Genomic DNA, 25743 nt, shown 5'->3' on the forward strand with positions numbered 1-25743 from the left:
TCAACAAATGCTTTGTTTCACCCCAAAGCGCTTGTAAAAAACTGACGAGGATGGTTTCACTCAGAAGAACACAAGGCGCACCAGAAAAGCAAAAAAGGTAGCAATGGAAATTGTATTTTCAAAACCGAAATCGAAAGTGGCTGATGCTTCTCGTTCACTTAGCAAATAATGAAAATAGAAAGTGAAATACCAGTTTTACATACTAAGTTTTATTGTGATTAATTTTATTTTTAATTGAGTTGATAAAAATTTTAATGAAAAAAAAAAGATCAATACAGTTGGCGGACAGTTATTGAAAAACTTATCGATGTTTACTCTTGGGCTCGAACTCACGGACATCGGCTCAGGAAGCAAATGACTTGCCAACTGAGCTATATCACAAGTCCGGTTTATATGCTATTTAATTTGTTGTTATTTAATGTTTCTCTAAAATAAAACATTCACTTGGTTTACATAAACTTAAAAAGACCATCTTGTATAAATTGTCTTTGCCTGCTATATCTAATCCCAAAAAAAGAGGGAAGAATGCATATTTGACTGCTGTAATGAAGAATATTTTTAAAAATATATTTTTAATTAAAAGCAAGCTCTACTTGTGAACAGCAGCTTTTTATTTTTTTTATCAAATCCTTTAAAAGGTTAAATCTATGATTACACCTGCCTATGTGTTGTTTCGTCGTCCTGAATTAAGTTACTTATTTCTTCATAATTAATCCTCAGCAGATGATTTTTCAAACTCCCGATTGAGACTTTGCGACAGACAATTTTTTTAATAAATAAAATAGTGGATAATGGATCTCTCTTTTGATTTTCAGATATGATTTGTTTGTTTTTTTGTTAAAAAGGAAAATGTTGTTCAAGTCCTTGCTTCTTAAAGCTGCGGTTTTTGGCATTGGATATGGCTTTGGTCTGTACTAAAATGTATTTTTTTAATTAGAAAAAAAATAAGTCTTGATTTTTTTTTTCGATCAGAAATGTAAGACAGTTATCATTATGTAAATGGTTGAGAAGAAACTTTTGACTAATGAATAAGTTGAAAAAAAATAAATCATTTATCTCGAGCTACATTTTTTTTTAATTCTCAAAATAAATGTTTTATATAGTAGAGCTTTGGATATCCAATACGAATTATACCTGTATTGTGGGTTTCTAAATTTCAATTTTGATTCCAAAAGCTGTATCTGATTACAATACAAATCTTGAATTGTAATTCTAACTGTTAATAAATAATCTGAAATCTAAATCCATCGTACATTTTTAAGTAAATATGGATCGAATGCAAAATTCAATCTGAATCTAAGAATAGCAAAATTTTAGGTTTAATTTGTTTCATCTCGATAGCATTTAAGGTAATTTGAATTCAAAATTAAATCACTGGTTGAATTTCAAAACATCTTGGATAATCAATCTTGATTTAGTTTTTAATGAAAATTATGCAGTTAGTTGAATCCTGTCTTTGAATTTGAGTTTTCAATCAGAACAATGGTGCAAATTCTAATCTGAAATATGATACAAAATTTTAATATTGGTTTTCTTTAGGAGTATTTTTTATGTTGAAATTTTTTATTTCAGATCAAAATAAGATTCAACTCAACTTTTAATTATAAACTGTTCTCTGATTGTTGGATTTTCTGAATAGAGATGCAAATGTTAAAATACTGTTTCATTTTTTTACTAACCGAAAAGCCTACAAACAAAGAAAAAAATAAATCCAGACCTAAAATTTATTGAAATTATGAACTCTCACGCCTTGCCTTCCACTATTTATTTGTTTGCAAATTCATTTAAGTCATATTCGCGTCCAAACAATGATTCGAAATGAAAGTTTTGTTTTTTAGTTGGGAACAGAAAACGATTTTTGGAAATTTGGACTTAATAAAATATACTTAGTACATTTGAAATGTGTTCCTTTTTGCAACAAGTAAGGAAATTTTGAAAATGTGTATAAAAATTCGTGCTTGAGATGAACTTTTGACACATTCATCTTTGTTCTGAATCAATATTTTTACTCATAAATCACAATTTTTGATTGAGAATTTTCAATAGAACATCTCGTGAGACGTTCATGAAGCTTCTCGAGAGGGGTTTTAACCTCCAAACTCCTTCCCCCGTTCCTACGGCCATTTTTTTGCACAAATTATTTCTTGCCCAAAATTCCCGCGTTCCCTGAAATCACCAGTTTAACATCAAAATTATGCGAACTAAATTTTGATTTGGTAAAACACAATTCTTTTTTGATTTTTATACAAATTTTTGCCAAAGATTGGGGTCCGATGAATAAAGGATCAATCTTCTTTGATAATGGATACATACTCAAAATATCACTTATTTTGCTTTATGAAACTATTTCTTATTAATCTACAGGATCATCATCGTCCTAGTCTTTTGAGAAATAAACTTGGATTGTTAGCAAATATGCCAAAAAACGGCGAGTTTCTAAATAATTTTTTCTAAAAAAATTGATGAAAATAAGAAAATGGGATTAAGTTTCCCCATTCTCCCTAAGTGTTTGTTTATTTTTAAACCCAAAGAAACTTGATCCTTCATTCTAAGCAAAGTAGAGCTGAAAAGTCAAAGGCTTTTCATGTCAAAAGCTGAAATTTTATGATTTTTTTTAAGTCTTTAGAACTAGGCAATTTTAATCAATAATGCAATTTGATCATGAGCAAAATAAACATTTTTTAACTCTAGGGCTCAATTTAGCTAATGGGATTTTTTTTTGAAAATTCGTTCCTAAAAACTGGCGTTATTACTCAGCAAATACTTCCACACAACATTAAATTTTGTTAACAGCTGTATCTTTACTACTTTTGATACATTTTTCTGCAACATTAGATCTTAGTGAGACATTCCAGATACGAGATAGGGCAGAGCAATCAAGCACTCCAGCAGTGTTCCGAATATCAATCAAAACAAACACTCAGGATGCGTTTCCTGTTGGAAACATTCTGATTGTATAATGGGATAGCGCCTCTCGCAACTGCTTCGCCTGGCGGTATGCAATCTCGATCAGAGCTCCTATCAGCTATGCAAACCGAGTCGCATCATTCAGAATAATCGGTTTAGCAAACATCGCATATCGGAGATGATTGAGATACAAACTGATCCATTCTGAATGTAGCTCACTAAGTATCTGCCTGAATTATATGAAATTCAAAATTATTTTTTGCAGGACGAGAAAACTCAAACAATTGTGAGGAACACCATAAATACTCAGTAATTTTAACGTGACGGTCGACAGTTTAATAAAAGAACTTGTAAAAATTGAAAAACACGGCTAAAGTGAACATCTTTCCCTCACAAACACTACGTCAATTTGGTTTTAATCATACTGATGTTAAAAAACGTTATATCAAATTTATTAATTTACTGTATATCAAATCAAACAAAATACGCTAATGATCGGCTTCATGTATCACTCACTCACTGCCTGATTCATTCACTCCTGATCGAAGACCAACAAGATTCGCCATATGCATTGCGCATTGGTGAGATTCCAATTTGATGATGGTGCTGCACTGTTTTGACAGCAAGCATCGTGCGAGGTGATCTGTATTTTAGCGATGAATTGAACGATCGATGATCGGGTAGGTCGAGTAGCAATCAATAACGAAACCCGACCCCTGTACGTTCAGGTGCGAAGGGCAATCAGAAACATTCATTGAAAATGAGTGATATTCGGAACACTGCACTCCAGTGATCAATTCTCCTGACTTTTCCTTAGTTTGATTCAAAGCGAAAAATCATACAACTTCATCTGACACTTTAAAAGTTATTTAAGATTGAAGAATGTGGAGTGGTTTTACTGTAGAAAAAAAACTCTAATATAAATTACCAGAAGAACCAGAAACCGAAGAAGAGTAGATTTTTTTAAAAGTAGCAGTTTCAGCTAAATAACAACAAATTTATTCATAAGAGCAAGTTCACCCGTGTTGGGAAAAATTGGTAGAAATTTTGACACTTGTGACACATTTTGAAAATTTTACCATGCAAAAATTAGTTTCATGATCTCTGGGGAGTGTTTTTAACAACACTGTTTCTATTTTAGTCGTATGTGATAGAAATCGAGCTATTGTTGCATCACAGCAAGCGAAAATAGAACAAGTGATGTAAAAAAAATTGAAGGCCGCAGATCTCGAAAACGTTTTTGCATGGTAAAGTTTTCAAAATGTGTCACGAGTGTCAAAATTCCTACCGCTTTTTCCCAACACGAATGAACTTACCTAACTGTATGGCATTCCACACGAGGATGATTCCTGCAACTCTTTCTCGTATTGATGGACTGACATTCAAAATCGATAATTTCGGGAGCAGCTAAGCAATGGATCCAACAATGATCATGTGGGTACAATTGAGCTCAAATCAACTATCTGCTCCAGTGAAAATCCTTCTAACAAGCATTCCACGCAGCAAATGCTTCCGTCCGCTCGTAATTGATATCTTGTTTACAAACTCGGAGTAATTTCGAATCACAATTAAGTCGAACAAACGTAAAGCCACTCATTACTTCGCCTACGCACCAACAACGCTGAATGATTGATTTCATCTTGTTTAGCAACTACAATTTATGAATGAAACAATTTTCCCGAACGAACGAAACTGTAGCTGGCCATAGTCGGTGGGAAAATCCTCCTCTCGAAAATTTGATCCGGTGTTGGTTGAGTTGAATGAATGTATGTGGAGGGTGAGGTGTTATTTTCTTAACTTTTGAGGGGGCAAGTAAATTATTGGTGATTTCGGTGTTCGACGTTACGCTTCCTATCTCAATGGGTGATATCTCGGAGAAAGACATAGAAGCACCGAGAGTAAAAATCTACGTAAGCTTAACAGGTTAAGCCATATGTGCGTTAGGCGCCAGTCTGGTTTGTTTGTTTGGTTTTTTTTTATTAGGAAAATTGCAGACCTCAATTAAGAATTAAATTATTACGGTGGGAAATTATCAATTTTTCGTGTGTGTGCGTATTATCGATCATGTGCATGGGAAAATTATCTCTAATTTTAAGCTCGTTTTTTATGTTGTTGCTTACACGTCAGTTCGGCTCAAGCCCAGCTGCCGTGTGGCGTCTCGAGTCGAGAGCGAGACGACGACGAGATATCCAAATTATAACCCCAATCTACTGCCACATCCAATAGATGAATGAATTGAATATGCTTTTACTTATTCAGTGTTGTTTTTTTTCTTCTTTTCAGATACGGTGGAATTAGGAGCGGGTATCAGCATTTCAGCGCGCAGGGTGGTCAGGATTCCGGGTTTCCTAGTCCGCGAAGTGCACTCGGTTATCCCTTCCCGCCCATGCACCAAAACTCGTACTCCGGGTATCACTTAGGCAGTTATGCACCACCCTGCGCTAGTCCACCAAAAGATGGTAAGTTTACTTTTTTGCCTTAAAATCTATCAAACAATCATTTAGCTCTAAAAAAATGCACTAACAACGCAGCATTTTTAAAATAAATATAAGTAAGTTTAAAAGTTTTTTTTCACTTGCTTAAATGTTTCGATCCACTTCACAGTTTAGGACTTGCATAACTCAAGGATGAACAAACTTTCCAAAGTTACACAAGCAAACTTTTTCCTCGCTCAAATGTCCTCAAAACAAAAACAACAAAACACAGCAAAAGCCACAATTCGATTGTGGCAAGTTTTCGTTTTCCGCTGCTCGTCTGCTGGCTGCTAGTTCGGGTATGCTGGCGCGCCATTTTTCGATAATTGACAATCGCACGCGAAGGGCGTAATGCTTTGGGCCGAAATAAAAGCAATTTCCAATTTGCAATTATGTTTTGGCACCTTTTTCTGCGCTTGTGTGCACAATATGAGGGTTTTTCAATGAAAGCCGGGAGAAAAAAAAATCATCTACTACACCAAACGATAAAATCCATCACTATCGACTATAAATCATTGATAAAGTCAACATTCGAAAAATTGGGGGAAAAGCGGGCTACCGAAGACGACTGGAAACGAACTGAATGGTGGGTCCCAGTTAGCACAAATAAAAAAATATTGGAATTTCTGATCACGCTTCAAGTGGCCACCTCACGAACAAAAAAAAAACCGTCAGAAGCTTAAGCTAGCGGAAAAGTGTGGTGTGGTACCGAGCGAATTAAAGTTGATTGATTTTCATTAAAATCGATTGATTGAGTTACAGTTGTTGCCCCAGACTATTGTTGTTCCGATGGGTGACCCTTGCCAGCTTTTTTTTCGCTTTTTTTTTATTGTTTTCCCAGACATGCTGCAGTTTTCCTCCAATGATTAAATTCAGAATGCCATCTGTTGCGGTGCTGGCGTGTGACGGTATGCTTTAAGATCGAAGTGGGAATATTTGTTTTGGTTCTTAAAGGTTTTAGTTTTCGATCAAACTATGAATTTGGACAACTTAAAAAAAACTTACAAAATTAGAAAATTCTTTTCCGGTAGAAGTAAACTTGTGATTAAAATTTGCTTAAAGAATTGATCCTGTGAAGTACAGTCTTTCAAATTTAGAGAATCTGAACATTTGAATAAACTAGATTTAAATCAGAATCACCATAAATTTACGCTGGGAGATTAAAAACAAAACAATTATCCAGAAATTTTTTAACCAATTTTTACTATCATCCTTGATCCAACAAATTGAGTGTTAGAGGAAACTGTTAATCCGAGCTTATGGTTTTTATACCATTTTATAAATTCATTTTCGGAAATTTTTCGCTGAACAACTTTGTTGAAGACTGTAACTTTGTATCTAATTTGTAAAAAAGGTTATTAGCTGTTTAACAAAGGTATGTCTTTTGCAATTGAAAAACAAGAAAAAAACAATCGACATCACTGCTGGTGCCTCGCAAAGTATTTCATGAAAAACAGTCAAGCAATACCTCGCTTGGTACCCAGCAGTGATGTCAATTTAGTTAATTGTTTTTCAATGCGAATAGACATGCCCCTGTTAAACAGCTAATATTTTTTTGCCTTATAAGATACAAAGTTACGGTCTACGACAAAGTTGTTCAGCGGAAAATTTCCTTTAGAAAATTAATTAATTGGCACAAAAACCATCAGTAAGCTCAGTTTCTCAGAGCAAACAGAAACGATGTTGATTTTTCAGTGCATAATGTTCGATTTTCCTATACAATCCTAATAGTTTAAATTTACTCATGTAAACGTTACTTAAATTTTCTGGAAAAATCATGGATGAGTTTTGATCCAAAAAAAGGTCTCTCGGTTCCGTAAATAAAACTAAATAGTTTGAGCCGTTTCAAATAAACGATTTAAAAAAAAAAGAAATTTCCATGATATTACATACATATCTATATTGGTATTTTGTGTAACTTTTTTTTTCAAAATTCTTGTTAGTCATAGAAGAATCAGTTGAACTGATTTCAATTTAAGCTATTTGAAACTTTGCACACTTAAACATCTGACAATGATTCTGACAAGGCGATAACGTTTCGAAAAAGCTCGATTCAGTCAAATTCATAATAGTACAAATGTTTACTTTTATGTACTTTGACTTACCGTTGCTTATTCATATCGTTTGTCTAGAAAAAAATACTCTTTTTTATTGAAGTTTTTTTTTTCCAGAACTAAATAGCATTGAAAAAGCTTTCAAAATCGATTGACCAAAATTTATTGTGACTAGTTTTGTGCCTTAAGAAGGATCTAATCCGAAATTTGACCTACGGTTTCGTGTTGATTTGAATATTTAAGAAGGTAGGTACTTACCCAATGCGAAAAAATCTTCTTTTTAGTGAAACATGTATTCTATCACCGGTTTCTGAACTTTTGTTTCGCCTGACCATCTCTTGCGCCTTAAGATTTTCTAACGATACGTCTAGCTTCCCCAAAAACTATCACCTAAAATCGTTGGTTCCGTTAAAAAGAAAATATGATTGATCTGTTAGTTCGCTTGCTCGCATCGACGTATCGAAGCACTTACAGCCATATCGAAATCGCTAGGCTAGGGTCTGGTTGATCACTTAAATGCTCACGGATGTTTTGCCGTTTTCAGCGCTGTGCAAATAACAACTTCCGTAGCATTTCTAGGACTCTTACTGTCGATCTTTTTTTGTTATCCGGAGTTTTCAGAAGTCAAAAAATCTTCTCGGGTTCGGACTTCCTGGACCATTTTTTGTTTACAGCATGATGGATGATTTGAAGAAAATACGTCTATACTTCACGGCGTTTAAAAAACTTATAGTGTTTTCGTTTATTAGCAGTGGCAACCTAGTTGTCCACGAGTTTGGCCCTAACTGCTGTTTTTGTGTTCGTTTATTAATTCAGAAGTCCACTAGAATTGCCCGAGGTTTGAACCTCAAGCAGGCGGTTGCAACCCGTAGAAGTTGTCAGTGTTGGGGGTAAGCATAAGGTTGACTATAGCAACCATATATTTGCATCGTCCAGGGTGACGATTCTGTTTGTTTATTCAGAGAAAGATTTGCCCCGCACCCGTGGAGAAAAACGAAAACGGCATTATAATTTTGTTTTTATTCACATTTAGCGTATGATTGCTTTGATTCGTAGTGTTTCAATTTTTTCGCAACAAGACACTGCAACTAGGGGTCTTGTCGCTAGAACGAATTTGATAGACTCCCTTCGGGCCCGAGGAAAACCACCCTATGTTCCAGTGAGAGATGTGCTGGGTGTGAGAGACTTGGACTACATGTTCGAAATATATCTTTTCCTAAAAGCTATTGATCTTCGTCTATAATTTCTTCTTATTTTCATATTTCCCTATCTATCTTCTTTTTTCTTTAAAAGTGATCTAGATATAAGCACACAATTGTTATCAAACAAAACGAGTTTGGCTCCTTAAAGCCTAAAGGTATGAGCCGTTTCAAATAAAGAATTTACAAAAAAAAAAAAAAAGACACTGCAAACCTCAGAGCAAGTTCACTGGTGTTGGGAAAAAGTAGTAGAAATTTTGCCACTTTTTGCACATTTTGAAAATTTTGCCATGCAAAAACATTTTCAAGATCTGTGGCCTTCAAGTTTTTTAACAACACGTGTTGTATTTCTGCATACTGTGAGAGCAAGTTCACTGGTGTTGGGAAAAAGTGGTAGAAATTTTGACATTTTGAAAATTTTACCATGCAAAAATGTTTTCAAGATCTTGGGGCGTTGTATTTTTTACAACACTGTTTCTATTTCAGCCGTGTGTGATAGAAATATTGCTATTTTTGCATCACAGCATGCGAAAATACAACACGTGTTGTATAAAAACTAGAAGACCACAGATCTTGAAAATATTTTTGCATGACAAAATTTTCAAAATGTGCCGTAAGTGCCGAAATTTCTACCATTTTTTCCCAACACCAGTGAACTTGCTCTGATGCAAAAAAAAGCAATATTTCTATCACACACGGCTGAAATAGAAACAGTGTTGTAAAAAAAATACAACGCCCCAAGATCTTGAAAACATTTTTGCATAGTAAAAATTTCAAAATGTCAAAATTTCTACCACTTTTTCCCAACACCAGTGAACTTGCTCTCAGAGCCAGTTAGGAAAAAGTGGTAGAAATTTTGTCACTTTTAGCACATTTTGGTAATTTTGCCATGCAAAAACACTTTCAAGATCTGTGGCCTTCAAGTTTTTTAACAACACGTGTTGTAGTTTCGCATGCTGTGATGCAAAAATAGCAATGTTTCTATCACATACGGCTGAAATAGAAACAGTGCTGTAGAAAAATACAACGCCCAAAGATCTTGAAAAGATTTTTGCATGGTAAAATTTTCAAAATGTCAAAATTTCCACCGTTTTTTCCCAACACCAGTGAACTTGCTCTAACTAGATTACAACTGCACGTGATCAATGTATTATGGATGCAGAAAAAATCCAAAATATGAGCGCTAGTAATCATAGCAGCTTTGCCTACTAGCGACACGTCGCATACGTCGCGACGTTGAAAATCATAACGACGCAGCGCGAGTTTCCTAGGAGACTTGAAGCATGCGATTGACGCCCTAAGGAAAATGTACAGTAAATAACATAAACAATGTTCGAGTACTACATCAAAATCGCCTACTGGACTGAAAAAAGAAAAACAAACCAGCGCATGACAGGAATCCCGCTAGTAAAAAAGCGTCGCTAGTCCTACTGTCGCTATTCGGTTTGGTGCTTTCACATAATAGCAAGGATAAAGGGTGATAAGGTCAAGGACAATATCAACTTGACGTATTTCTTTCAATTTAGCATTTAAAAATCCTGAACACCTCTCATTTTGAAGGTGTGTGTGTGTAGAATGTTGCTCCTATTTTGATTTTGGAATTCCCTCTTCTTTTTTTTTCTCAAGGGATTTTAAGCTTCAGAAGCTTATTCATCCCGAGAAATTCACTCTTCAGTTGTCAAAATGCCGTCCAAGGAAGAAGAGCAGCGTATCAAAATTTTGCTCGCGCATCGCGAAAATCCGAGCTACTCGCACGCAAAGCTGGCAAAATCGCTAAAAGTTGCCAAATCAAACGTTACAAATGTAATTAAAGTGTTTGGGGAACGTTTGTCGACAGCCAGAAATTCTGGATCGGGGGGAAATCGAAAACCGGAAGCCGCTTAGACGACAAAGAGAGTCGCCGGTAGTTTCAAGCGAAACCCTAACCTCTCTCTCCGAGATGCCGCAAATAAGCTGGGTGTATCGTCTACAACCGTGCATCGAGCCACAAAACGAGCCGAACTATCGACTTACAAGAAGGTAGTGACTCCAAATCGCGATGATAAACAAAATACGACGGCCAAAGCGCGATCCCAGAGGCTGTACACGACGATGCTGACGAAGTTTGACTGCGTGGTAATGGACGATGAAACCTACGTCAAAGAGGACTACAAGCAGCTTCCGGGACAAGAGTTTTATACAGCAAAAGGAAGGGGAAAGGTAGCAGATATATTCAAGCACATGAAACTGTCAAAGTTCGCGAAGAAATATCTGGTTTGGCAAGCTATCTGTACCTGTGACTTGAAAAGCAGCATTTTCATAGCTTCCGGGACTGTCAACCAAGAAATTTACGTGAAAGAGTGTTTGAATGAACGTCTGCTGCCTTTCCTGAAGAAACACGGTTGTTTCGTACTGTTTTGGTCGGATTTGGCATCCTGCCATTACGGTAAAAATGCCATGGAGTGGTATGCCGCCAACAACGTGCAGGTGGTTCCCAAGGACAAGAACCCTCCCAACACGCCAGAGCTCCGCCCAATTGAGAAATACTGGGCTATTGTCAAGCGGAACCTAAAGAAGACCAAAAAAACTGCTAAGGACGAGCAGCAGTTCAAGGCAAACTGGCTTTCTGCGGCGAAGAAGGTGGACAAGGTGGCTGTACAAAATTTTATGGCAGGGGTTAAGCGTAAGGCCCGGCAATTCGGATTTGGAAAAGTGGAAGCCTAACTGAATATTTTTCCAGAATTTTATACTAATTAAACGTGAAAAAAAATTAATTTGATTTTTTAAATAAACGATTTCTCCGATTTACACGCGTTTTCCCTTGACCAAATTTTGACCGTATCACCCTTTACAACACTGTTTCTATTTCAGCCGAATGTAATTGAAATATTGCTATTTTTGCATCATAGCATGCGAAAGTAGAACACGTGTTGTAAAAAAAACGGAAGTCCGCAGATCTTGAAAATGTTTGGACATGGTAAAATTTTCAAAATATGCTACAAGTCTCAAAATTTCTACCAATTTTTCCCAACTTGCCCAACTTGCTCCAAGATACTCCACAATGTGGTGGAAAGATACGTTGCAAAGGTAGTAGTAGAGTTTTTTCTTCGGAAACATAGTTACCATGATAAAAGTTACATTACTACCGAAAGTTTCAGCAACGCATTTTGCCTAGAATGGAAGCTCCCTGACAACGATGCGTCATGACGCAGTCTTTGTTTATGTTTATTTTTCTTTTTTCTCTCCGACACCATTGAGTGTGCGTTCTCTTACGCCACCTTAGAGCACCTGTATCCGTGGTCTATTTTTGGGTCTGCTTTATACAAGAATTGAACCAACGAAATTAGATCCTATCCAGTGAAAAAACTGGCAACCCCACTCGTGTTCCATGAACTGGCAAACGATTTAGAACAGCGTCAAATTGGATCCAAATCTCATCAATTTTGGAGCAATCCGTATACCAGTTCTAAAAAATATTGAAATGAAACTGGTATAATGGAACGCGGATGCGGTTGCTTGGTTCGGAATTTGGGTCTAACCCGGCTGTTTGGACCACAGATACAGAAGCTCTAACTAGATCACATCTGCACCGAGGTGTGTATATATAGGAGGTGTTACGGTATTTCAAATTCACGATTCAACCATTTTTTGGTTCGGCTACTGCTGACTTCGTGGAGTTTGTTTACCAACAAAACCCTCAGTTCAAACAATTTTACCGATGTTTACAAACAAACTCATTGAATCTAATCGTGCTCTCATCGCCTACTTAAGTATATACTGACAAAGTCAGAAAACCTTGTGTTCTAATAACCTTGATCGGCACCACGTGATCGTCAAGCTTTCAAAACACTGAATCATGGGTATCCTAACAAGTACAACAGCATTGAGGCAATAGCTCCTATATAAATAAATGCATAACACAAGAGCCCATTAGTACACAGCTAAAACACTTCCTGGTTTCAAGAAAACACAATCCTTCAATATTTGGTACTTTTGTTCCTATAAAACGGGATAAAAATACACTTTTTGATCCAGTTTTTTCCTTGCTAAAATGCTTTCCATAACAGATTTTCATGAATTTAGCAATCAAATATCTTCAACTTGTTTTTCGAAGGTTAGTCTTGGCGGATATGTCACAAAACAATACTAAGTCCTCATTAAATTTTTTTAGAGAGTTTTGAAAAGATACACATAAAAAAAACCTGACCTTTCCATTTCATGTAAAATTTAATTTCATGGAAAATTCGGTCATATGTGTTGTGTATTATAACGCAGTCCAGAAAAAACCATGCGTTTCCTCATTCGGATCAATTCGATTGATTTTTTTTCAAGGAAATCGAAAGTGTTTGAGCATTTCAATAAATTATAAATCTTTCAAATTTTTATCTAGAAGTTTGAAAATGGATAGTTTATTTTCCTTCCATATTGTTTCGTCCGTCTATATAAGTCCCTTTCTATAAAAGGTTATCATCACACGAAGGATCAGAATTAACATTAGCTGGCATAAAGTATGACACAATACAACAATCGAAACTGATTCAATCATCAACGCGTGACACACCAAAAATGGTGCCTTTCAGATTGTTTCCGTTTCAAGCCCCTTGGTTGGCTCAGACTTTTGTCGTCGTTCCGTGGAAAAGCCGTTTCCGGAGTCCTACGAACCTCCTCCGGTCGACGAAAATGTATCGCGAGCCCGACCACAACCCCCAAGGGTGAAATATTGTTGCACTCAATATTAGATTTGGAACCATTAGGAGGGCGCCATAACACCAGTTACCCACACACATCAAGGGTCGCGGAAATTCCACCAAGAGAGAATTACTCGGAACACTACCCAGAAAATATTCGGCGGCAGCTTTTGGCGCAAACGGCAACAACGACGACGCCCGGCAGCATAAACACATTATTCAAATGTAAATTCAATTTTCCATTTCAACGCCACCGCCGCCGCCGTTTTCCGAAAGTTTCCATCTGCGTAAGTTCCGGGAATTATAAATGTCTGATCGGCAGTTGCAAAACCCTACAAAACCGGCAGCGGATCGGAGGCGACGACGCTCTTTCGGAACGCCCCTTTGTGTTTTTATGTTTGGTGAATTTCGGCGCGGGACTTTCCGGAACACTGATATTGGATAGATTCGAAAAAATGAAGGGTGCCATCCCTTAACCCTGAAAACCCCTGGTCCAAATCTGTACCGTAATCCCTACCCATAAAGAACGACCTAATACGGCCACAGGGCAAACACGCTTCGCTGATATTTTTCGGGTTTTTTTTTCGAGCGGGGTGAAGGAAAAACTTTCCCGGTTCTATTATTGGCCCAGCGACATCACAAAGCCACACACAATAGTCCGTCGCCGTTGGCTTTCATCTATCAGCAGAATGTGAATCGATAAAGGCGGAAATGGATTAAAGGCTGGAGTGAGAGGGAATGAGCAACCGTCGTAGCGTAGGTACAGATGAAGCGAGTCGGCAACAGCAAAAAAAAATGTCACCTTTTAACAGTTTTCAAACACATTGACTGGCGGGTGGTCCGGTAGCCTATCATTAGGGTGCAGTTATCCTCTCCACCCATTTCGTGTTCCGTGCAGTTTGGGCAAACGAATGCAAAACATATGCTTTTTGATGGTTGTACTTTAGTTACTCCCCGAAGAAGGGAAGAGTTCCTTTGTGGATTAGACACACTTCACTGCAGCCTTGTGGCCACAGGCTCTCCTAGTTGGGGGTCTATTGTGGCGAAGATTTTTGAATAAATAGAGCGCTGATCTGAAGCAATTCGTTGAACAAAATGCGCAGTTTGGTGGACTATAATAGATCTAATCATGGAACAAAAAACTATTAAAATGTACGAGAATCGGGACTGATTTCACAAGTAAAAACTCATTTCAGGTACCACAGGCATTTTTTTTTATTTATTTGAAGGTGGCTCAACGTAAATGTTAAAGTGACAATCTACCAGGTAGTTATTGAGTGGTCAACTGATTGTCATGATTTTATCCATCCGGTTTACCATTCAACATCAATTTATGATTGTTAGCTCGGTTTACTAAAATTCCAATAAAAGATTGTAGTTTTGTATAACACTTTGGGTTTTGATTACGTATGTAATATGGATCATAAAATGCACTGTCTTGAACATTTTCATGGCAAAACTTTGAACTAATTTAAGTTTTACTAATTTTAGTTGAAAAAATCCAACATTTTTTCGAACTTCGATGGTCTATTTTATAGAAAAATTACTCGAAAACCCAACATTTTTGTACCGATCTTGAAGTGCAAGAAACCTTCTAGAATAACGTGTTTTCAAAGTGGAAAATTTCCAGCTGATTATTTGAATTATCAACAAAAAAGGCAAGGTTCCAAGTAAATTAACAGATTTTTCGTGACGCCACAGTCCGTACCAATACTAGAGCAAGGCTGCCTTGGCACTATCTTCTTCAAATATTTCTTGATGTAGAGGGGGGTAATGGGGTAAAAGTGAAATTTTTGGGGGTAACAGTGAATATTTTGTGAGTGAAAAGTGTATATTTTCATTTTGAAATTTTATGAATTTGTTAATTTTATTTCAAAAGTAAAGAACTAAGCGGCATAGTCAGAAGTGAATATTTCCCCCTGAGGCATTCAAATAACACGCTTTGAGAGCTGGCTTATGGGTACGTTTTTTTGCTCTTCGTCATGGGGTAATATCAACTTAAATAAAAATGTTTTGGGGTAATGATTTGAAAAGTTCCCCGACCCCTGATGTAGAGTCATACTTGTATTAGTTTGTACTTACAGTGTATGCCGATTGAAAAATATGTTATCTTTGAAAAAAAAACCTGAGAATATACTAATAGCTCTCAAGGAATATTTGAAGAAGGTCGTGCCAAGGCAGCCCTGCCCTAGTATTGGTAAAGACTGCGGCGTCACAATCATGAAAAATCTTCAAATTTGCAAGGAAACTTTTCTACTGGAAATTTTCCACTTTGTTAGCGTGTTTTTCTTGAAGGATTTTTGGTCTTCAAGATCGGTACTAAAAATGTTGGATTTTCAAGTCTTTTTTCTATAAAATAGACTATTGAAGTTCGAGAAAATGGTGGATTAGCCCAACTCAAATTTGCAAAATATTCCATGAAAGTGTTCAAGTCAGTTCAGTTTTAGCTCCTTATTACAGAAAAAATTAAAAAAAAAAACAATTTTTACCGAAATCCCAATCTTTTGTTATTCCAAACTGAGTTAACAATAATTTATCTATGTTAATTGTTTTACATAAGAATTGTATATGGTGAACCGGCTGGATAAAAATCATGCCAAGCTAATAATTAACAGCTATATCTTTTTAAAGCTGATTTTTCTTCATTTTTGCACGTTTTAGCATCAAGATGGCTCTGCATTCAATAATGAAATAAGAAAAAAAAATAGAAGGCAATTTTTGAAGGACAAAAAACCTTCGTAACATAATCAAAGAAAATTCTTTTCAATTTTTCAATCGATATAGCCCCGCAATTTTAAAAACCGTTAAAATAATCATGGTAGCCATGAGTTCTTGACATTCATAAAAGGGGTACGACACATAAAACATTTCAAGAGCTGGGGGAGGAAGACTGAATAAAAAAAGAAAAAAATCTTTCAAACGTCAAATTTCTCTCATCAATCTACCGACCAGTGCGAAGGTTCAAAATCTTACTGTCATATTTAGTGAATTTAAATAAAAGTTTTTTGATGCTGAAAAGTACTTGTTTTGCATGAAACAATGATTTAATTAGGTTTTGTTTTGCTCTGGCGAATTCTGCAGATCAGGCGTATTGAGTTGCTCAAATTTCGTTGAAGTTTTTGAAGCTGATTAATAAAAATTGTTTGATTAATGGTTGTTCTAAAAGTAGCTTAAATAACAGATTTAGATTTAGGGTAGTTCCCATTGATCGAACAAAATTTTTGTATAGTTTAAAGTTTACGATTACAAATCTTTTCAACAATTGTTGGCAAAATAATCCAGAAATCGACTGCGGAGTTTTGATAGGCAAAGGGGACGAATTTTTTTTAACTACTTAAAAACATACACATTTCACAACCAGATACAGAATTTCTATTGAGAAATAATTAGTATTAGACTCTAGGCCTAGGCTTTAGGCCCTTAAGAAGGAATCAGGATCCAGTAAAAAAAGATAGGTCTTCCGGTTTGGTTTACAGGCATTTGTTTGAGCTTCCTCCTTCGTGTCCCGAAATTCAACGCGGTAATCGACTCAAGATTGACCGATAAAATTCATAAAGTCTGCTTCATTTAATATTGGAACACAAACAATTGCGTGTAGTTCAGTCATTTATTAACGAATTCATAATTTGTTTTTCATACAAATGTAGCATTTTCTTTACTCTTTCATAAAAAAAAATTAAAAAAATTATTAATTGCTGTTTCGAAGAAATACGGCACATCAGGCGGCGCACACCCTTTTCGTCCACCGTTTTGGCGATCCCCTGCCAAATCATGTACTTGCGGGCGAATTTATCCGCAAACACGAACTTAAATTTTGCAGGTACATCCCCCCGAGCCGTCGCCAAATAAAATTTTTGACCTGGGATTTGCCCAAAGTCCGCCTTCACGTAGGTCTCATCGTCCATCAGAATACATCCGTCGAACTTGGTCAGCACTTGGTCGTACAGCTTTCGAGCACGGATTCTGGCCACATTGTTCTGCTTCAGCGTCCGATTTGGCTGTTTGCTGGCTCGGAATGACCTTATTCCTTCCCGGAGACGAATTCGTCGCACCGTACTGTGAGCGGCCTGGAACTTATTGGCCAAATCGCGGTCTGAAAGATTGGGATTCCTCTTGACGGCCTTGATGACTTTCCCACGCAGTTTCCGGTCGACAGTTCCACTCCGACGCTTCGAATGCGGCTTCCGAGCCGTCGTCAATGTTTCCTTGTACTGCTTGATAACACGCCATACGGTATTTCTGGGCATTTTAAGCTGTTTAGCTAGCTTCGATGCCGACAACAATGGATTTTCAAGAAAACTGTGCACAATTTGATCTCTCCGTTCGGCTTCCATGGCGGTTGTTTACAAAATGCTATCGTTTGGTGTTATGACATAAATACATGGTGAAAGGTAATGAATTTCCCGACACGTGGGTGAAAAAAGTTTCCAAATCCGTCCACTAGGAGCGCCACAATGAGCAAAAGAATTTGTTCCAATATTAAATGAAGCAGACTTTAGCTTGCGGAAGTTGTGATGGACAGGTACTGTTGCGTGAGCGACAGTCAGAAGAACAGAACTTTCCGATTTGTTAAAACGACCGATATTCAACAATACGTTTATTTGGTGGCTTTAATAAATTCCTTCAATGATAAAATTACAAAGAAAAATTCCTACATTATTTGCCACATTGCTTATGATTTCTTTTAGTTGAATACTTTATTAAAGCTTAATGAAATAAATTACTTACATTTAGTTTCCTTCTGCTTAATCTGAGCCCGCAACTTTAGTAGCACGTGTATTGTATGCTGCACATGAGCTGGAAAGATTAGTTTGGGTTAGGTTATAATTTGTCTATGTTATTGAATAAATTGACCTGATTGGTAGTACATAAAACAGTTATGGTTTAAAGAATGTTCCTACCACATACAACTGCTTGTTGCTAAACTAACTGACAAAATAAGGAAAAATTAGGATTTACAAATAATATTTGCTTTAACGATTCACAATTCAACCTCGGTACACAATTCACTAGCATACTTACTTTGCTTCTGATTTTTCCTGTGTAAGAAACCTCTGGTTACTTTGATCACTTTCTGTGATTCAAAGTTGCGAATGACGGCAAATGGCAAGGAGGCTGTAAGTGAAAGGTGCTTCACTCTGAATGGTTGCGACTGGTACTGTTTCTAAATGTAGCTAAAATTAGAAAACTGAAAGGAAAAACATGTTTTAATAATTTGAACACACAATCTTTATAAAAAAAATTGCTTTGTTCCCAAACCAGAATTTTAAGAAAACTCTCTTTGATGTAAAAAAGATTTGGCAAATGGAAAGTTTGAAATTGACGTTCTTGAACGAAAGTATACGTGAACTTTTCCAGAGATATGGATTGTTTAAAAAACCATCAAATGTTCGGGATATTTCCTTTCGAATGTTTACCGTAATCGTGGAACTTTGTGGACCAAATACGAGATATCTCGATTTCCGATTGACGCGAATGCGTTTCACTGATAAATTTTTTGAAGAAACTTTATTCTACTTAATTGTATAAAACACTTTCGATAACTTAAAAATGAATTTGAAGAATTTGGTCCAGTCGTTTCTGGGATATAGAATATTGAATTTTGGTGTGTTCGGGCTTAGATTTCTTTGTGGTCCTTTGAATGTTAAGCTATTGTTCAAAAAGGAATTTTCTGATTTGAATTAAATTGGTTTACATAAGCGTCCAAAAGGTTAATCGAGTATTTCTCTCTAGTGATATTTCTTAAGGTTTTTAAATTACTCAGATTAAGTTGAGAATTAAAAAGACTACATTCCTACCAAGTTTCAAGACTGTGTAAACCTTCCTGAAACTTAACAAACAATCTCAAACATCTTTCAACGAGGGTGGCTTAACTAGAAAATTGGCACGATATCAACATCGTTATTACCGACGATGAAACTCTATCTACGACTAGCCATCATCCGTGGTGCCAATAGAGACCTAGAGTTGTGTTTACATTGTAAACAGACCTCGGAAGGGTTCATGCTCGATGAAAGTATCCAGATAGAGATCTGTTTTTACGGTCGCCGGTTGTTCTCGATGCATCATCATAACCAGTAGCTGCTAGTGATCGGTCGTTCCAGTCGTTGTTTTTTTTCGAAAAAAAATGTGCGTCTACAACGACTTCAGTCAGAAAGCGCGAAACCAAAATCCCCAAACCATGAGTCGATTGTGGCTTGATGAATAAAATGCATAAACACAGCACATTTAATCAAAAATGTAAATTTATGTGCACGCAGCAGCAACAGAGAGCGAGAATTCCGATGCGACGACGACGATCGATGGGCCACAAGTTGAGGGTGCTGCTACTGCGTTTAAACCTGTAGCTGTGGTGAGGTGAACTGGGAAGGCTTTTTGTAGCTATACTAACTACACGTTTGTGCGTTTGCGTATACAGAGATACATAGCTCCAAGCGTGCGTGCGCAGCTACCGGTTCGCGCAGCCTTTTTGCGCACATTGTGTACTACCTCCAGCCACAGAGAGACAAAACAAGCTGTCGGTACATGGGGACTACAACAACGCAACATAGAGGGTACATCGCCGCCGCATATGATCACCGAGGGAGTACTTTACCTTCCTGTAACCTCCGCGGAATCGCGAAACATTCTATCCATCATTACTGACTGGCGGCGGCGGGTGATCGTCGTATTCAAACTCACACCACCTCCCTCTCATGGGGATCCTCGTATACAAAGATGGGAGTCCATGCGTGATGTGATGAATTTTTTTTAATTTTGGAAACCAGTCATCTTGGGAAAGAACATTGTTGAACTTGATCCACCACGACTCATCGAGGATCCTCCCAGGTTCTTCCATAACTGGTGATCTTTCCAAATGCTTGTTTATTTATTGAGTTTAATATAATTGTATTTGAATCAATAAACTAAGGGAAATGCCCAAATTGAGACGCGTAGCGTTGTTTATAGACAATCCCTTGGGGCAGGCAGCTGCGAGATCATGTGCTCGCGCGCGTCCTTCGCTCTTTGGTCAGAGCACTTAACTTGCCGTTTAGAGGTTCCAGCAGTTTGACGATATGAATGATGCTGTTCCATCAACCAAACCCGGGCCAACAACAGCAACAACAATGATGCGCCCGACCTTCTCCTCCTTTCTCTTCGAAAGATGCGCGCGCGGGGATTTTATGCTGATGAGATTCACGCAGGCAAAGTGGTTTGTAACTGTTTTGATTGAATCTTTGTTCCGCGATGCTAACGATCGATGGGAACCGGATTTTTTTTGCTGCTGCTGCTGCTTTTATCAACTTGACTTGAGTAATTAAAAAGTCTTGTAAAATATCGGGGCATTTTGAAAAATTTGTCATGGTAGCGAGTATATCGTACATGAACAGATTGTCTCATGTTGAAGTCTAATGAAGCCCGTCTGAAAGAAAAAATTGTAAGTAAAGTTAGCGACTAGATTCAAATTTAACAAATATAGAAAAAACAACAATTTTTTAATTGTTTCCAATACAAAAAAGCGAAAAAAAATAGAAAAAGATTGTTAAATTTGTGGGAGTTTTTGAAATATTTATTTGTAGCCTGTTTAGTCTGAGTTTTAATTCTAATCTGAAATCTGAATCTGAAATCTGAATCTGAAATCTGAATCTGAAATCTGAATCTGAAATCTGAATCTGAAATCTGAATCTGAAATCTGAATCTGAAATCTGAATCTGAAATCTGAATCTGAAATCTGAATCTGAAATCTGAATCTGAAATCTGAATCTGAAATCTGAATCTGAAATCTGAATCTGAAATCTGAATCTGAAATCTGAATCTGAAATCTGAATCTGAAATCTGAATCTGAAATCTGAATCTGAAATCTGAATATGAAATCTGAATCTGAAATCTGAATCTGAAATCTGAATCTGAAATCTGAATCTGAAATCTGAATCTGAAATCTGAATCTGAAATCTGAATCTGAAATCTGAATCTGAAATCTGAATCTGAAATCTGAATCTGAAATCTGAATCTGAAATCTGAATCTGAAATCTGAATCTGAAATCTGAATCTGAAATCTGAATCTGAAATCTGAATCTGAAATCTGAATCTAAAATCTGAATCTGAAATCTGAATCTGAATCTGAAATCTGAATCTGAAATCTGAATCTGAAATCTGAATCTGAAATCTGAATCTGAAATCTGAATCTGAAATCTGAATCTGAAATCTGAATCTGAAATCTGAAATCTGAATCTGAAATCTGAATCTGAAATCTGAATCTGAAATCTGAATCTGAAATCTGAATCTGAAATCTGAATCTGAAATCTGAAATCTGAATCTGAAATCTGAGTCTGAAATCTGAATCTGAAATCTGAATCTGAAATCTGAATCTGAAATCTGAATCTAAAATCTGAATCTGAAATCTGAATCTGAAATCTGAATCTGAAATCTGAATCTGAAATCTGAATCTGAAATCTGAATCTGAAATCTGAATCTGAAATCTGAATCTGAAATCTGAATCTGAAATCTGAATCTGAAATCTGAATCTGAAATCTGAATCTGAAATCTGAATCTGAAATCTGAATCTGAAATCTGAATCTGAAATCTGAATCTGAAATCTGAATCTGAAATCTGAATCTGAAATCTGAATCTGAAATCTGAATCTGAAATCTGAATCTGAAATCTGAATCTGAAATCTGAATCTGAAATCTGAATATGAAATCTTAATCTGAAATCTGAATCTGAAATCTGAATCTGAAATCCGAATCTGAAATCCGAATCTGAAATCCGAATCTGAAATCTGAATCTGAAATCTGAATCTGAAATCTGAATCTGAAATCTGAATCTGAAATCTGAATCTGAAATCTGAATCTGAAATCTGAATCTGAAATCTGAATCTGAAATCTGAATCTGAAATCTGAATCTGAAATCTGAATCTGAAATCTGAATCTGAAATCTGAATCTGAAATCTGAATCTGAAATCTGAATCTGAAATCTGAATCTGAAATCTGAATCTGAAATCTGAATCTGAAATCTGAATCTGAAATCTGAATCTGAAATCTGAATCTGAAATCTGAATCTGAAATCTGAATCTGAAATCTGAATCTGAAATCTGAATCTGAAATCTGAATCTGAAATCTGAATCTGAAATCTGAATCTGAAATCTGAATCTGAAATCTGAATCTGAAATCTGAATCTGAAATCTGAACCTGAAATCTGAATCTGAAATCTGAATCTGAAATCTGAATCTGAAATCTGAATCTGAAATCTGAATCTGAAATCTGAATCTGAAATCTGAATCTGAAATCTGAATCTGAAATCCGAATCTGAAATCCGAATCTGAAATCTGAATCTGAAATCTGAATCGGAAATCTGAATCTGAAATCTGAATCTGAAATCTGAATCTGAAATCTGAATCTGAAATCTGAATCTGAAATCTGAATCTGAAATCTGAATCTGAAATCTGAATCTGAAATCTAAATCTGAAATCTGAATCTGAAATCTGAATCTGAAATCTAAATCTGAAATCTGAATCTGAAATCTGAATCTGAAATCTGAATCTGAAATCTGAATCTGAAATCTGAATCTGAAATCTGAATCTGAAATCTGAATCAGAATCTGAAATCTGAATCTGAAATCTGAGTCTGAAATCTGAATCTGAAATCTGAATCTTAAATCTGAATCTGAAATCTGAATCTGAAATCTGAATCTGAAATCTGAATCTGAAATCTGAATCTGAAATCTGAATCTGAAATCTGAATCTGAAATCTGAATCTGAAATCTGAATCTGAAATCTGAATCTGAAATCTGAATCTGAAATCTGAATCTGAAATCTGAATCTGAAATCTGAATCTGAAATCTGAATCTGAAATCTGAATCTGAAATCTGAATCTGAAATCTGAATCTGAAATCTGAATCTGAAATCTGAATCTGAAATCTGAATCTGAAATCTGAATCTGAAATCTGAATCTGAAATCTGAATCTAAAATCTGAATCTGAAATCTGAATCTGAAATCTGAATCTGAAATCTGAATCTGAAATCCGAATCTGAAATCCGAATCTGAAATCTGAATCTGAAATCTGAATCTGAAATCTGAATCTGAAATCTGAATCTGAAATCTGAATCTGAAATCTGAATCTGAAATCTGAATCTGAAATCTGAATCTGAAATCTGAATCTGAAATCTGAATCTGAAATCTGAATCTGAATCTGAAATCTAAATCTGAAATCTGAATCTGAAATCTGAATCTGAAATCTAAATCTGAAATCTGAATCTGAAATCTGAATCTGAAATCTGAATCTGAAATCTGAATCTGAAATCTGAATCTGAAATCTGAATCTGAAATCTGAATCTGAAATCTGAATCAGAATCTGAAATCTGAATCTGAAATCTGAGTCTGAAATCTGAATCTGAAATCTGAATCTTAAATCTGAATCTGAAATCTGAATCTGAAATCTGAATCTGAAATCTGAATCTGAAATCTGAATCTGAAATCTGAATCTGAAATCTGAAATCTGAATCTGAAATCTGAATCTGAAATCTGAATCTGAAATCTGAATCTGAAATCTGAAATCTGAAATCTGAATCTGAAATCTGAATCTGAAATCTGAATCTGAAATCTGAATCTGAAATCTGAATCTGAAATCTGAATCTGAAATCTGAATCTGAAATCTGAATCTGAAATCTGAATCTGAAATCTGAATCTGAAATCTGAATCTGAAATCTGAATCTGAAATCTGAATCTGAAATCTGAATCTGAAATCTGAAATCTGAAATCTGAATCTGAAATCTGAATCTGAAATCTGAATCTGAAATCTGAATCTGAAATCTGAATCTGAAATCTGAATCTGAAATCTGAATCTGAAATCTGAATCTGAAATCTGAATCTGAAATCTGAATCTGAAATCTGAATCTGAAATCTGAATCTGAAATCTGAATCTGAAATCTGAATCTGAAATCTGAATCTGAAATCTGAATCTGAAATCTGAAATCTGAATCTGAAATCTGAATCTGAAATCTGAATCTGAAATCTGAATCTGAAATCTGAATCTGAAATCTGAATCTGAAATCCGAATCTGAAATCCGAATCTGAAATCTGAATCTGAAATCTGAATCTGAAATCTGAATCTGAAATCTGAATCTGAAATCTGAATCTGAAATCTGAATCTGAAATCTGAATCTGAAATCTGAATCTGAAATCTGAATCTGAAATCTGAATCTGAAATCTGAATCTGAATCTGAAATCTAAATCTGAAATCTGAATCTGAAATCTGAATCTGAAATCTAAATCTGAAATCTGAATCTGAAATCTGAATCTGAAATCTGAATCTGAAATCTGAATCTGAAATCTGAATCTGAAATCTGAATCTGAAATCTGAATCAGAATCTGAAATCTGAATCTGAAATCTGAGTCTGAAATCTGAATCTGAAATCTGAATCTTAAATCTGAATCTGAAATCTGAATCTGAAATCTGAATCTGAAATCTGAATCTGAAATCTGAATCTGAAATCTGAAATCTGAATCTGAAATCTGAATCTGAAATCTGAATCTGAAATCTGAATCTGAAATCTGAAATCTGAAATCTGAATCTGAAATCTGAATCTGAAATCTGAATCTGAAATCTGAATCTGAAATCTGAATCTGAAATCTGAATCTGAAATCTGAATCTGAAATCTGAATCTGAAATCTGAATCTGAAATCTGAATCTGAAATCTGAATCTGAAATCTGAATCTGAAATCTGAATCTGAAATCTGAATCTGAAATCTGAATCTGAAATCTGAAATCTGAAATCTGAATCTGAAATCTGAATCTGAAATCTGAATCTGAAATCTGAATCTGAAATCTGAATCTGAAATCTGAATCTGAAATCTGAATCTGAAATCTGAATCTGAAATCTGAATCTGAAATCTGAATCTGAAATCTGAATCTGAAATCTGAATCTGAAATCTGAATCTGAAATCTAAATCTGAAATCTGAATCTGAAATCTGAATCTGAAATCCGAATCTGAAATCCGAATCTGAAATCTGAATCTGAAATCTGAATCTGAAATCCGAATCTGAAATCTGAATCTGAAATCTGAATCTGAAATCTAAATCTGAAATCTAAATCTGAAATCTGAATCTGAAATCTGAATCTGAAATCTGAATCTGAAATCTGAATCTTAAATCTGAATCTGAAATCTGAATCTGAAATCTGAATCTGAAATCTGAATCTGAAATCTGAATCTGAAATCTGAATCTGAAATCTGAATCTGAAATCTGAATCTGAAATCCGAATCTGAAATCTGAATCTGAAATCTGAATCTGAAATCTAAATCTGAAATCTGAATCTGAAATCTGAATCTGAAATCTGAATCTGAAATCTGAATCAGAATCTGAAATCTGAATCTGAAATCTGAGTCTGAAATCTGAATCTGAAATCTGAATCTTAAATCTGAATCTGAAATCTGAATCTGAAATCTGAATCTGAAATCTGAATCTG

General features: G+C 35.7%; 1 protein-coding gene across 3 annotated transcripts in view; it reads left to right on the forward strand.

Annotated features, from left to right (window-relative positions):
• LOC129755048 (homeotic protein distal-less) overlaps positions 1-25743 on the forward strand; it is a 166390-nt gene that overhangs the window by 21032 nt on the left and 119615 nt on the right. For all 3 annotated transcript variants that reach the window (XM_055751353.1, XM_055751352.1, XM_055751354.1), the window contains exon 2: positions 5191-5366. In XM_055751353.1, coding sequence (XP_055607328.1) covers positions 5191-5366 — 176 coding nt within the window. The remainder of the gene's footprint in view (positions 1-5190; positions 5367-25743) is intronic.

This window comes from Uranotaenia lowii, chromosome 3 (genome assembly GCF_029784155.1).
Source record: "Uranotaenia lowii strain MFRU-FL chromosome 3, ASM2978415v1, whole genome shotgun sequence".
In the NCBI taxonomy this organism is placed as follows: Eukaryota; Metazoa; Arthropoda; class Insecta; order Diptera; family Culicidae; genus Uranotaenia; species Uranotaenia lowii.